The sequence below is a fragment of the Hylaeus volcanicus genome, chromosome 6, assembly GCF_026283585.1.
Source record: "Hylaeus volcanicus isolate JK05 chromosome 6, UHH_iyHylVolc1.0_haploid, whole genome shotgun sequence".
Classification (NCBI taxonomy): Eukaryota; Metazoa; Arthropoda; class Insecta; order Hymenoptera; family Colletidae; genus Hylaeus; species Hylaeus volcanicus.
In genome coordinates this window covers 9,665,582-9,680,047 of record NC_071981.1, presented here as the reverse complement: position 1 = coordinate 9,680,047, position 14,466 = coordinate 9,665,582, and the positions used below count along the sequence as shown (strand labels likewise).

At 39.2% G+C, this 14,466-nt stretch overlaps 1 protein-coding gene across 1 annotated transcript; it reads right to left on the bottom strand.

Annotated features, from left to right (window-relative positions):
* Nucleotides 1-2,358: 2,358 nt before the first annotated feature.
* LOC128878533 (uncharacterized) lies at nucleotides 2,359-3,346 on the bottom strand. The gene is made up of 3 exons (XM_054126819.1): nucleotides 2,860-3,346; nucleotides 2,549-2,674; nucleotides 2,359-2,433 (listed from the first exon to the last, which is right to left on the bottom strand). Exons 1-3 carry the CDS (start codon nucleotides 3,280-3,282, stop codon nucleotides 2,359-2,361), a joined length of 624 nt encoding a protein of 207 aa, XP_053982794.1. The 5' UTR covers nucleotides 3,283-3,346.
* Between the last annotated feature and the right edge of the window lie 11,120 nt (nucleotides 3,347-14,466).

Below are 14,466 nucleotides of genomic sequence, written 5' to 3'. Positions count from 1 at the left end.
GTTTGTAACTCAATAGTTTATGATTTATAAGCAATTGTTTATACGCGTAAGGGGAGAGTTCGTCACTCATCAATTCTGCGTATTTCCGAAGAACTCATTTTGAAGTGGAAACGTAAGGGAATGAGACCGCATTGTTTTCAAAATTATAGTTACAGGCACAGAGGAAGAACAGATTTAAAAAAGTTTGAAAATTAGTTTACTCCTTTCTTATGCGTACAACAATTGGCTGTAAAATTTAAACTAGTGAAGTATAAACGAAATGAAAAACAGATTACAAAAATCTCAATGTCGGGTGCTGGGTGATTTTTTTTTTATTTTTTTTATTTATTAATTGATGAAGGTACAAACGAAACTATTAATGGTTCAATCAAGTACAAACGAAATGCTATTATTTTCCCTAAACATATGAATTTTTGAAAAGTCGGGTATCGGGTTCACATAGCTAACTTTTTTAAGACGTGAAGCTGACAAGGGACGTAAAATGGTATTTTAAAAAATATTAATAGGCAAGCATACTGTCTCAAAAAAAAGGTCAACGAACATTTCTTGAAGAATAGTATGTGTAATATATATAGACTGTAACAAAATCAAAGAACATGGTAACTGTAATTGTAATGAAAGGATGCAATTTGCAAGTTCGTCCAGGGCGCAAAAAGGGGGTTCGTACCGTTCTTGAAGATAATACGTGTTAATGTTGTAGGATATTGTTAGGAAATAGGTAAAAATTATTATTGTTTCGGTGTTTCACGAAATGAATTGATGTCATGAATTGTTATAATTGCACTTATATATATTTAGTCATAAATACACATATTTACATATACATCCATCCGTCCATCCATCCATATATGCATACAATATATACATAAATATATAATTACAATATATATACAACGCATATTTACTATAATGTTACACATACACAAGAATACACACGTACAAAAAGTTTGTAATCACACACACTCATGCATGCGCGCAAACACATGTAAACACACACACACACACACACACACACACACACAAAATATATACATATATCTCTCCTGAGATGGAATATGCCTATGCGAGCTTACAAAATAATTGGCAAATTCGTGTCGAATATCTTGAGTAATTTCTGACTCCCTCCGCGGAACGGATCGAAGTGGTGTGTACGATCCCTCGCAGGTATCGTTCCTCCAATTGCCCGGTATTAAATTTCCCGTTATCGGGTCAAAATTATCGAAAGTACCAGGCGGCGAATAAATTTTGTTTGCGCATTTGCGTTACGCCTTAAAAAATTATAAAGGCGAATACACGCCAATGTCACCGTTGTTGCTTTTTCCGGTTGCAACAACATTGGTCGCCGCAAAACACGGAAAACTGACGCCAGAATTCCGAACGCATTTTCGACAACTATTCTCGCCCGCGAAATTCGATATTTAAATGCCCTTTCAGCGGAACCTTTCAATTGATATCCACTGAAAGGCTTCAATATATGCTTATTTTGGGAAAAAGCATCGTCGCCCACAAATACAAAAAGTACTTCTATGTTTCCTCCTGGTAATTCGCGTGGTTCCGGGAGATTCAAACTATTATTTACAATTTTGTTATAAAGAGAAGTATTTTTAAAAACTCCTCTATCAGAAATCCTTCCCTAGCACCCAACATTTGAAAAAATAAAATTGTATTCTCCATCAACAACGGCAAATAAAACTATACTAATGTGAGATCGAATTACGCGCCAGTCGCGAAGATGGTGCGCGTAATCAGGTGTGTATGGGAGTATGTTTGAAGAGCGCGAATCGGGAAGCGTAATAGATCGAATGTTTGTAAACCAATGTATGATTGGCAAGGATGGAGACAGAGTGCGAGAGAGAGAGAGAGAGAGAGAGAGAGAGAGAGAGAGAGAGAGAGAGCTCTTTCACACGACGATACGCGTATGCGATGCGTATCTGCTAGCAAGATACTTATGCGATACTGTATCCAACTAATTTCGTAGCTCGGTGTTGATCGTTTGTTTTCCAGTTAAACATATCTTCTCGTTTAAGAAACACGCGTTCTTAGTTAGTGAAAACCTTTCTGAAATAATGGATGAGATTGAAGCTTTATCCATTTGGTTTCTATATAAAAAAGCTACTAAAAGGAGAAAAGTTAAGAGAAAATATTGGGTTCATCCTATTAATAATATTAGAGAAGAAACGGGAGTTTTCCATATTTTATTCGAAGAACTTTGTAACGATCCATGTAAATTCTTCAATTATTATGTCTAAAATTTTTTTATGAGGAAGGTGAACGAATTCGACGATACTGCGCAGCGTCGTGTGAATGCTCGCATCTATTTCAATGTTTCGGCGGCCAACCAACCGCGGATACCGAAAATCAGTATCGCGATACTGTATCTCGCGAGAATCGCCGTCTGAACGCTTCCATAACATTATGTGTACCATCGGTATCCTGCATACGCGTATCGTCGTGTGAAAGAGCTCTTACAATGTAAGGAGAAGCGAACGAGGCAAGTGCGAAATAAACAAAAGTAATACAGTCGTAAAGCAGTTTAATAAATTAGTACCAGGATATTTCCTACACTAAATGTGCCCTTGTAATTGTAAAATTTGCTGCCGCTATTCATAGGTGCTTGCAAAATAATATGTTTTCCGTCGATAGCACTGACGCAACGCGGAAAATTAGTTTTTTCCTTAAAAACATGCTCAACGGCAAGCCACTCTTTTGTGATGTTGGAAACGGAAAAAGAGAATGAAATTAAAAACTTTTTAAAGAAAATTAAAATAAGTCTAACTTTCTTCTCGAAAAAAATGAAGACGAACGTTGAAAGAGTAAGGAGAACATCAAAATAAGTAATATGAATTAAAATATATTTACCTTCACAACATCTTTTAGGGCATCGATGAGTGCTTCACATACATCCGGCACAATTAGTGATATGCATTGTTTCGACACTCGAAACATATATGATAAGGATTGGAAAGAATCTCTGGTGGCTAAAAATCTTAAAGTAATCAATAGTCGATCGGTTATTGAAATACTTTGACGAAAAAATGTATCTTTCCGAGCTATTTTCGCTCCAATTGAATTTGTCAAAAATTCAAAGTCACTTCGTGTCATTCGAGAAAAATTCCTAAATCCACTTCCATTTTCCATTTGTAATTGATCCAATAGGGGAGCTCGTGCACGTTCTTTGAAAATTGCTCGCATCCACCACCTTCGTTGATGTTTTCTGCTTTCTTCACATACTATGGTAGCTGCAGCAACACAGATAATCAATTCATCTTCGCTGCTGGACATTGTTTTTTTGTAAATTAACACTAACTACACCGATTATACTGTCACTGGAATGATTACTACTGCTTCATCGATTACTCTACCGTGCAGAGTGCAGACGACTACGGACCGGGACTAGCTCTGTCGAAGCGGATACCCCATTTCGCTCGGTTCAATCTACCCCACTCTAACCAAAAATATTGAGGGCGAAGCAAAATTTCATATACTGTTTATGAGAGGCAATTGTGTGTTTTTCAAAGAACGCTTCGAAAAATATCTGGTTGTCAGACGTTTAATCCCTTAACCTACAATGACGGGTATAGCCCGCGTACGATGGTTGGGCCAAACGTAAATATTACGGGCATAGCCCGCGTACGATGATCGGGCCAGAAGTAAATATACAATTTCGGCCCAACATCTTCGAATCTAAATCGTAGGTTAAGGGGGGTTAAATGGGCAATAAAGCAGCTCCGCCGCCGGTCGTGTCATCCGCAGGTAATGACATAGTGACTTCGGACCTGTGTACAACGTACCGTTGTCTATCGCCGACTCACGGTACAATATGGTCGTAAACTCCGACCAATAGTTTATGTGTTTAAAAAGCACTTTCAATTGAACATGCAGATATTATTTATAAATTAATTATTATTTACTATAATTGTAAGCACTGATATTTTTGTGTTGATATTAATCAGTTATAAACGGGTCAAGATTTAAAGATAGTGCGTTAGTAAATTGTAGCATCTTCACATCAGGATCCATGCGGCTTAAATGACACAATTCTCCATGTCGTGCAAATAGTAATCGACTTGGCATAAAATGACCCCTAGTGTAACAGCACGACGCGTATAGCCTTTCCGACGATTCCAAAGGGCCAATTTTTATGAGCAGGTATATCGACAAGACGATCACCAGAATTCAGACGCATACAACAGACGCCGTAGTACTGCCGTGCTCACTAAAACATCTGTTTTTAATTATCTATATTTATTTTGCCCGAAAATCGCGAAGCAAGGGACAAATTTTACATGTTTACAAGCGGGCAGTTGCTTCCCTGCTATGACTGTACGGATGACAATTATAATCAAAGGAAAAACTTCTTTCTGTATACCTAGGATAAAGCGCGGTTAATGAGGCCTTACCTGTTACGGCGCGATTGCATACTATAAAATACGGGTTCAGCTTTAGGTTTATAATATGGTTGACTACTTTTCAATTTTTGAGAAAACATCTGATAAAGTCATTACTTTAATTTTTATTAGCAGCTAACGAGGGATCTCTGAAAATATGAATTGAGGATTTCAAAAATCCTTTGCACGTGCTCGCAATGCCATACTCCTTTATACTCAATAGCAATTGACGCATCTTAAACTCACAATGGATCTGCATTCACGCACCCGTTTGACAGCAGTTTTTACCTGCCGCTTCCACCAAAAGTGCTAATCAATCTCAAGATGAAGTATTTTCATCATGAACTCTGTATTTGTATTTACATAACTGCACTTTTAATCAGAGGCGGATTTAAAAATCTGGTACTCCTAGGCTAACACCTGTCTGTCGGCCTTTCCATTAAATATCATCAAATATTCCAATTCGAAGGAGTTGAGACAATTTTAAAATGAAGTCGATATTACAACTCACATATAAGTTATTGCTAATTTGGCACACAACAAAATTAATTCTTATTAAAGTTGTCTCAAGTCTCCGTGTTTAAATATCTCCCGGCCAAAAAAATCAAATTAAAATAATTGTCCTTTTTATAAAATTATTATTAATATTTTATTCATATATTATGTAAATAGGCATATAGGTTGCACCAAGGGACTCGAAAAATTGTACAATTTAACAGCGGTAGTTGATACCTTTAGTTCCGAAAAAAATACATTTCCTGTCAGCGTGTTGCACTCATCAAATATGCAACTTCGTACCGAAATATACTTCCATAGTTTTATATGCATGTTGATATTGAGTTGTTTGGTTTGTAGTGGATCGCCCTGTATTATACGGTATACTTATTGATATTTATTGTACCCGATTTCAGTACAATGTCATTACCTTCTTGAAAGACGTTCAACCTTAAAAAATTCAATGTCGAAGTGTAGCGGAAATATGTGTAAGCTTTTAATCAGTGACCGTATATTACTTGAGAAACATGTTTACGTTTATTCATTAATAAGTTGTTTATTTATTAATAAATTGTGAATGGATAAGCGTGGACAAATTATGGAGAGTTATATCAAACACCCTATTCGTGTAAATTATACCTGATTTATATATGTATTGTTTTTGCTAATTTTTATTAAAATATTATAAAGATAATTGCATGTTCAGAAATATATGTAATTCGTCCCACTGTGCGTCGTGCGTGCCTGCATTCACGAGCGCATTTTGCAACCGTGGATTGTGCTTTCGGCAGCCCCTGTCATAAAAATTGGCATTAGGACTGTCCGTCAGTATAAAAGGGCACTGAATTTATTTGAAACAGTCAAAACGTCTTGAGACACTGTGTCAGACGCTACGAATCAGTTACGTTTAATAACCAGCTAACGAAAAATGGAGTGGACGGAAGAACGCAGTGTAGAATTAATCGCGGAGTTTAAAAAATACGTATGTCTCTGGAATGTTACTCTGAAAGAGTACCGAAACATCGTAAAAAAAAAGGACGCATGGGAAGAAATTAGTAAACATTTTTGTACAAATACAGCGGAGGTAGAAAAAAAAAGTGAAATCTCTGTTGGCTGGATACAGAAGAGAGAGGAGAAAAACATTGGATTCCAAAAAATCTGGGAGCGGAGTCGATTCCATATACGAATCCAAATGGTTTGCATATACACATATGCAATTTTTACATGACATAAACAAGCCAAGAGCAACAAGGGAGACAACAGATATTGAGGTGGTAAGTGTTTCTTTGTATCATAATTGTCGAAATGACTCTAAAATTGTAATAAACGTTCGTAATGTTTCTTTGCAATTTTCTTAACTTATAACCAATGTATAGACAGCAATACTGATCACAGGAAAAATTTAAAAATCTTTTCAGAGACGTGACAGTGAAAGTGAGGTTCCTCAAAATAATGAGGATAGAGGAGAAGGAAACTCCTTAAATCCGTATGAATCACTGGGACAAGGAAAGAAAAGGAAAGTAACGGACAGGGCGGATATTGCATTTACAACAATGCAAGAATTAGTTAAACAAAAATTGGAGAAGAAGAGGGGCGAGTATTCGATATTTGGGGACTTAATGGCGCTAGAAATACGAAAGCTGCCAACCGAGCACGAGCGAACTATCGTCAAATTTTAAATGCAGGAAATATTATTTCACGCTTCCATGGGAGCATTTAGACAAACAGACGATATGTCTGTGTGTTTTGAACGTGGAGAAAGCTCCAGTTCTGGATAATAAATTAATTTTTAAGCGTATTTTCTTATTATTCTTTTTATTATTATTGTTATGCGTATTATGGATATATATATATATATATGTATGAATGCATGAAAAGGTGGATGGACGGATATTTCTGTAAATATCAATGTATACAAATAAAATTTGTCACTGGGTAGTATAAACAAGTGTTAATATTATTAAAAAAACCTATTACTTATCATAACCGAAACTCAAAATTGTCTGAATTGCGTCGTGTTTGATATCATTTTTATCAGACAAATCTCGCCAATATATTGCATATATTTTCAATAAGATACAACAAAAAAAGCATAAAAACTTGGATGAATATTAAGGAACTAATATTAACTATGGTCACGCATATTATCCTTTATATGGCGGGTAGTCATAAACGGTCGTTGGCTTTCGAGCATTTCCAAGCATGGAGGGGATGCGGATCGCCCGAATCCACAAAATAACATCAGTTTCACAGGAGTACGAACATCGTAGATGTTCGCCGGCATGTTAGCGACAGTAAGAACACCCTTGCGAATGTTTTTAGGCTATGTTCCTTGTTCGTGTTCGCGCAGTGTGGACCCGGGGTAAGAAAGGACAGCCACTGACGGAACGGCAACGTCGCCATTTTAGCTGACGATAACCAGATGTTGGGACTCAGGAAAAGCCAAAGGAAAGCGTGTACGAGGCCCTATAGACTTTCCCTACCTAGAGCCCCCAAAATGTAGAGGAGTAGGGATCGTCACCGGAGGGTCAAACCTTCCGCAAGGAAGCGACGAGGGCATTCTTGGTTTTTCAACGGAACTGTGTAGACGTGGACAACCTATTAAATAGCTTTCAACATTTTAATTGACATTATTTAATCATTCTTATCGTTTTTTAATATTATCTTACAAATCAGAAGTGGGATACACTACACGTGTACGGGCTATTAAAGAGGACACCGGGTTGTTGCGTGTGGTGTAAGTTTACCCACGTTGTGCAGTTTTCAGTGGAGTGAATTGAACGAGAAACATGAGTGGAGAGTCGCGTCGCAGTCGATCTCTCGTGAACCAGAGGGAAGTTCGCGAACATTCTGCGAGTCGTTCGCCAGAGAGGCGAAGCTCCCGCGAACGAAGTTCGGAGGGCGAATTAGACGCGCGTCTCGAACGAATGGAGCGAATTCTCGCGGAGGAGCAACGGCCGCAAGCGCGATCTCGTTCGCATGCTCGTTCGCGGTCCCCTGTGAAACGTCGGTCAGCTTCGCGGTCAGCATCGCGGTCGGTATCACGGTCACTGAATAGACACGGTCCGCGAGTGTCCGAGAAAGAGGATAGGCTGGATCGGCTAGAGCGTATGGTAGCCGAACTGAGCAATCGCTCATTGTCGCGTACGCGATCGCCGATCCGCTCCCGCCCAGGGGATGAATTACTCGTCCCTGTGTTCGATCCCGCGAAAGACGATATAGTGGTCGAACAATGGATCCACCACGTTGACGAGTTATCGCGGCGATACGATTGGGACGATTTGACGGTATCCCTACTTATCGCGAGCAGTTTACGTGGCCATCCGCGGCAGTGGTATGATGCCCACCAGCGTATCACTGCCACGTGGGCGGAAACGAAGGTGTTGTTGGTGACACAGTTTAGGAAGACCGTCCCGTTCAGCCGGCTTTTTAAGGAGGCTGCGTTGTACGAGACTCAGCCGGGTCAGAGTCTGGGAGACCATTGTTACCAAAAGCTCAGCAAGCTTAGGAAACTAGATATTAAGTTTCCAGATAAATACCTAGTAGACATGGTTATCGGAGGAATAACCGACGATAGCATCGCCCGAACGGTGCGTTTGGCCCAGCACGAAGACGCCAACGTGTTATATGCGTTCATGACGGCCCTGGCGAGTATGTCTCAACGTGGAGCTATAAAAGGACCCATCCCAAGTAGTTCGAGGGGACCTGTCCCAAGCAGTTCCAGGGGACCGAAGGTGCCACAGGGCCAGGTAGCCCCGACAACAAGCACGTGGAGGAAAGACAAAGGATTTCGACCACCTCCGAAATGCTAAAGTTGCGGAGAAATGGGGCACTTTGCGAAAAGCTGCCGCAAAGGGAGAAGCTGTTGTAGCCCGAGACTGCAAATTCTTGAGCTGTGCGACGGGTTGTTGCCCGGAACATAGCGAGTGGATCGAGACAGGGTTGTAGCCCTAGATCCTGAGTTGTGGCTAAAATGGGTTGTAGCCCAAAGGCTGCAACGCGGGTGTTTGAGAGGGTTGTTGCCCTAAATCAAGGTTTGTGGTCAAATAGGGTTGTAGCCCGAGACTGCAAATTCTTGAGACGTGCGACGGGTTGTTGCCCGGAACACGTCAAGGGGATCGAGATAGGGTTGTAGCCCTAGATCCTGTATTATTTTGTTTCAGAAAAAGAGGCGGTAATCGTAAACCATACCAGGCAATATTTGGAACCGATGATGTCCAAAAGAAAATTTATATCAAGCCGTAACGACACGTTTGATAAAAACCTGGACAAATGAGTTTATATCGATGTCAGTGATGGATCAGCATCAGGAGGATAAGTATTTCCAACGATTACAAAGTGCTACCACAGTACCATGGAAGCGATCAAACACTCTACTGATGTTATTTTATTGCAGTGTATGCCTGAGGACAGACATGAAGTCAGGATAACCGAATGTAAGAATATTTCGAATTCAGCAGAGCGGCGACAACGTAAGAAAGGACTCAGGAAAAGTCAAGGGAAAGCGTGTACGAGGCTCTATAGACTTTCTCTACCTAGAGCCCCCAAAATGTAGAGGAGTAGGGATCGTCGCCGGAGGGTCAAACCTTCCGCAAGGAAGCGACGAGGGCAATCTTGGTTTTCCAACGGAACTGTGTAGACGTGGATAACCTATTAAATAGCTTTCAACATTTTAATTGACATTATTTAATCATTCTTATCGTTTTTTAATATTATCTTACAATCGTAACTAGTGATGTAATGCTACTGTGCGTTCACAACAAGTTAGCGAGGCAAACTCATTTCGTTTTTCTCTCTCTCCCTCTCACCTGATACCATGCGCTCCGTCGTTATTAGCTACAACCAATAACAAAGGACGACAGCGAACATATCGAGGCAGAGTGAAACAGAATGACGACTTTACAGCATCGGCGTAGCCTCCTAATCAAATTGCCGACTATTAAGAGTGTTTATATTAACGTACAGTCCTATAAACCAGGGGCGAACTGGCGAGTTCGGACCGGCCCGGTGATTTCACCCGTACGCGGCCCTGTATGGCGGGAGAGGGGGTGTGTGTACAATTTTCACTTTTTTACGTATTTTATTATCATACACAAAATGTGCATTTCAATAATGCACATAATATTTTTTTTCATCTATTAAAAAAAATTTGTCTTCCCAGGCCGGCCCATAACTCGACCGGCCCACCGGTGATTGCACCGATAGGCTTATATGGCCAGTCCGCCCCTGCTATAAACACTTATAAATAGACTGCGGATTTTTATGCATTTATAATATGACGAAATATGCAAAATATATGCAAGATGTATCCAAAGTATATGCTAAATATAAGTATAGGGAATGTATGTATGGATCTATAAAATAATTATATATTAACTACTTATTATTACTACATAATTATTTAATAACTATCTTTTATTGTTTTATGTATTATAATTTAAATTACAATATACAACAATAGTTTTTTCAATATTTTCCATTGCAAATTGATGCCTCTTACCTGTTGAAATTAATTTATACGCCGAAAAAGAGCGTTCTACATCACATGATGTTATAGGGGCATATTTAAATTTACCAAAATGATGTGTCAGAATCTCTCGTGATTCTTCAACGTGTTCACTCTTTAAAATCTTGCTTATTTTTAGTAATATATTAAAGTGTACGTTTCGTTTTAATACTGATTCCGTTTTATCTATAACTTTTTCTCCATAATCACCGGGTATAATTTTTAAATTTTCTGTAACTGTAATTACCAAATCTATAGATTCTATTAGAGGTAATCCTATTGTTACCAATTTCTTTATGGCCTCAGGAAACATTTGGAAGTGGCTCTGAATAAATGTTAAATTTTACTGATTAACTTGAAAAATGGAGATTAACTGCGGCGTGACTTCGTCTTTTTACATATCATATCATCGACTTTGTTTTGTCTCTCAGTGTATTTCAATACAGTACTTACCAAATCGAAATTGAAACACGTTGTCGATCGTAGCTGATCAATCTTTTAGGCACATCTATCTTATTTATTCTGACGGACTATTAAATAATCGGATATGCATTTATGCAAAAAATATGCAACATATGCTGTATACAAAATATGCAAAATAAAAAATGTATTTTTGGAATCATCTAATCGTGATATAAATTTCTGTCCAGGTCCCATTCGTCTACCTATTTTCTATGAAAATATGCATTTTTATAAAGATCCGCAGTCTACTTATAAAGATAACGAAAACCCGAGAATGATTATCCACGCCGATGCTGCGAAATCAATTCATGTAAATATCATTAATAATCCTAATTGTAAATGCAATGTATACGCCGAGGACTTAGACCACGTGTTGTGGCAGTGCGTTCTATATGACTCTCAAAGAGCTAAATTACTAAGCAAGCTACGCAAACTAAAGTTCTATCTACCATTAAAAGCAGACATCTCTTTTGCTAAACCTAACATCAAAGCTTGTTTGCATATTTTCCAATACTTAGACGATTGTAATCTCCACTTATAGCATAGAACAAGTACTATCATATGCCAACACTTTGTTAACCTTTTGTACAATCTGTAAAGGCAAAATAAACCTACAAAAGATTTCAACAAAGGCTCAAATAAAAAGAGAAAAAAAGAAATCAATTGATCTCACTCTAGCCCGATATGCTCGCAGTCGTCTCTTGTTACCGGCCGCAGCCAATGACGACACAGCGCATGGTATTAGGAGAGGTGGAACAGAGCGAAAACCGTGTCCTTGGCTCGCCAACTTGTCGTGAACGCAGAGTAAGAAGGGCTGATTCAATGACATACTCATTGAAACCGGTAGGTAACAAACATGACACAGATCAAGCATTGGGAAAGCTTCTGAGGGCTGTGGTTGAAGTCAGGATGAAATCACCTGATAAATATACAGGAAAAGCGTCCGAAGGTCTCCGTGGAGGTTTTAGCGGGTCGAACCCCCCACTACCAGTCTGTTGCTCCCCCGAGCTTCAGGCGGGTGTCCAGTTAGCAGATTTCCATCATGTGAAGAAAAAAGAAAGGTATTCTAATCTAGAGCGTTAATTTCTAGTGCTTCATGAGGATTTCTTTTTTAATTTATAAGGAATTTTTATAACGGGTTTTGCACAACATATTTATTCACATTTTAAGAACTATGACGTACCGGGGTGAAAGAGCCAACCCGGCTCGGTGCGAAGGGTACAGCCGGGAAGTACTCCTCACGCCTGATGCACAAAGTCCACGGACGATTTATAGGAAAGTTGGGTGCCAGTGCAAATGCACACTTCCGATTAATTTTGCCCGTCCGGTTGCTCTAGAGAAGAGCGGGGCTCAGAGAAGGTCAAGGACAAAAAGAAAATAAAACTTGATCCACGAACGTTTGAAATGGGCTTTATTAGCTGAAATCGGTTCCTCACGAGGGAATTCCGCGGTACAAACACCGTTAGGGGAGAAGGGCGTGGGGATCAAGCAGCGATTAGAAGACTCGCGACACGGAATTCCCAATACGACAAAAGTAGCCTGACTTAATCTAGAGAGGCCTCGCATACAAATCGTACGACCTAGATTTGAAATACAACAAGAAAAGATATCATGCCGCAGATTAACGGTTACGCGGTTCGAAGGAAGGACCCCTTCGAACCGCGGAAAGTCGCACGAGAGGCGCAACAAACAAACGGAGGGAACCTCAAGGGGCCTCACCTCCGGGGGGTGGTCCTGTTGCGTTCGGAAAAGTGCACCTATGCACGCTCGCGCACACTCACTGTTGTATGCCAACATAGTATTTGTATTAGCTTTAGTTAAGATAACTGTCTTCTTCTCATCCTCCGTTAAACTCCAGCAACAAACATTCCAAATTTCTTCCTCCGATAACTGATGATTTCATCCTGACTACTCATCCCGGACCTCGACCTCGCTACCTCTCCTTTGCCGACCACTAAACTCAAAATAATTCCTATCCTTCCATTTTCTATCTTTCCCGAACCTATAAAGACTACTACTTTTCCCTTTGAACCAGAGAATTGTCCGAACCGTCTCGATACGAGGATCTGTAGCCAGTACCACGTGTATACCTTTATTAACTTCGTTCAATTTCGCTCGACGTTGTACTTGTCGAATAAAGTACGGATCAAGCGGAATATAACATCACGAGATCCGCTCTCTCACTCACACACACCCCGCAAAAGGAAACCCAACGAGTGGGCCCTATCTGAACTCCGGGGGCCTCGGGGTCCAAGATTTTCGTGATGTCCTCTGCGGGGGACGGCCTGAATTCCTGTGTCGCAAAGAGTTAACTAAGTTCCTACCTACCACAGTATTTTCAATAAGTAGACAGTTCTCAAACCTAAACCTTCATTTTCAGTCAGGCAATCAGTACGGTACTAACGTGTTTATTAAATTAAGAAACAATGTTTCGGCCATGGGAGGTAAATGAACCATCGTGTCATCTGCCACAGCTGCAGATACAAGAAGAAGAGGTAAGTAATGAAGAAGTGACAGAGAATGTTACCCAACTAAAAACTTATTATTTAACGGAAGAAGTTCCAAGATTGTGTGTAACAATTATTACAAATTTAATAACTAAAGAAGAATTTGGTAGAGAAGAAGCCTTAAAAAAAAGCAGCATTATTAACGGATATATCAGTAACGAAACTTCGGGATCTCCTCAAAAATGGAATAAAAAAACGGAAGGTACGTAAAGATGCTGGTAAGTATAAAAAATTAATTCCTAGAATAGAAGAAGTAACAAAATTAGAAGTGTACAAGGCTTACGAAGAGAATGAAATACCAACAATTGAAATAGTATTACAAAGGCTGTGATCAAAAAGAATCTCAATAAGCGAAAAGTCACTACGAGGTCTTTTGTTAAAAGTAGGAGTTAAATTTCGAAATGTAATGAAAAGATCCATAATAATAGATTATGAACGAATCGTACAACATAAATCGCAATATTTAAAGCAAATTGCCGCGTACAGACAGAACAGACAAGAACAATTTATTATTTAAATGAGACTTGGTACGACACACATGATACAGCGAAAAAAGGGTGAGTTGATAGAAGTCGAAGATGCTTTGAAAAAGTGCCCACAAATAAGGAGAAACGATTAATTATATTGCACTGCGGCAGTGAAGAAGGATGGGTACAAAATGGATTATATCTAGCTTGAAAAAGATTAGAATACTGTCATTTAGATTACCATAAAAATATGGATGCAAATGTATTCGAAAAATGGTTCAAAGGCCAGTTATTACCAAATATAAAGCCTCGTAGTATCACTGTTATGGATAATGCATCATATCACAGCAGACAAGAAGAGAAAATTCCAACGAAACGGTCCTCAAAATCAACAATTCAGAAGTTTCTAATCGACAATAATTTATATTTCGAAGAAAATTATACAAAAGAAGAACTTTTAAAAGTAATGAGAACGAAGACATACAAGAAAAAATATGTAATTGACAGATTAGCCGAAGAACGTGGGCATATTATACTGAGATTACCACCCCATTATTGTATATTTAACCCTATCGAAATGATATGGGCGCAGCTAAAACAAAATATTAGGAGAAAAAATAGATACCCGAAATTTGATTGGA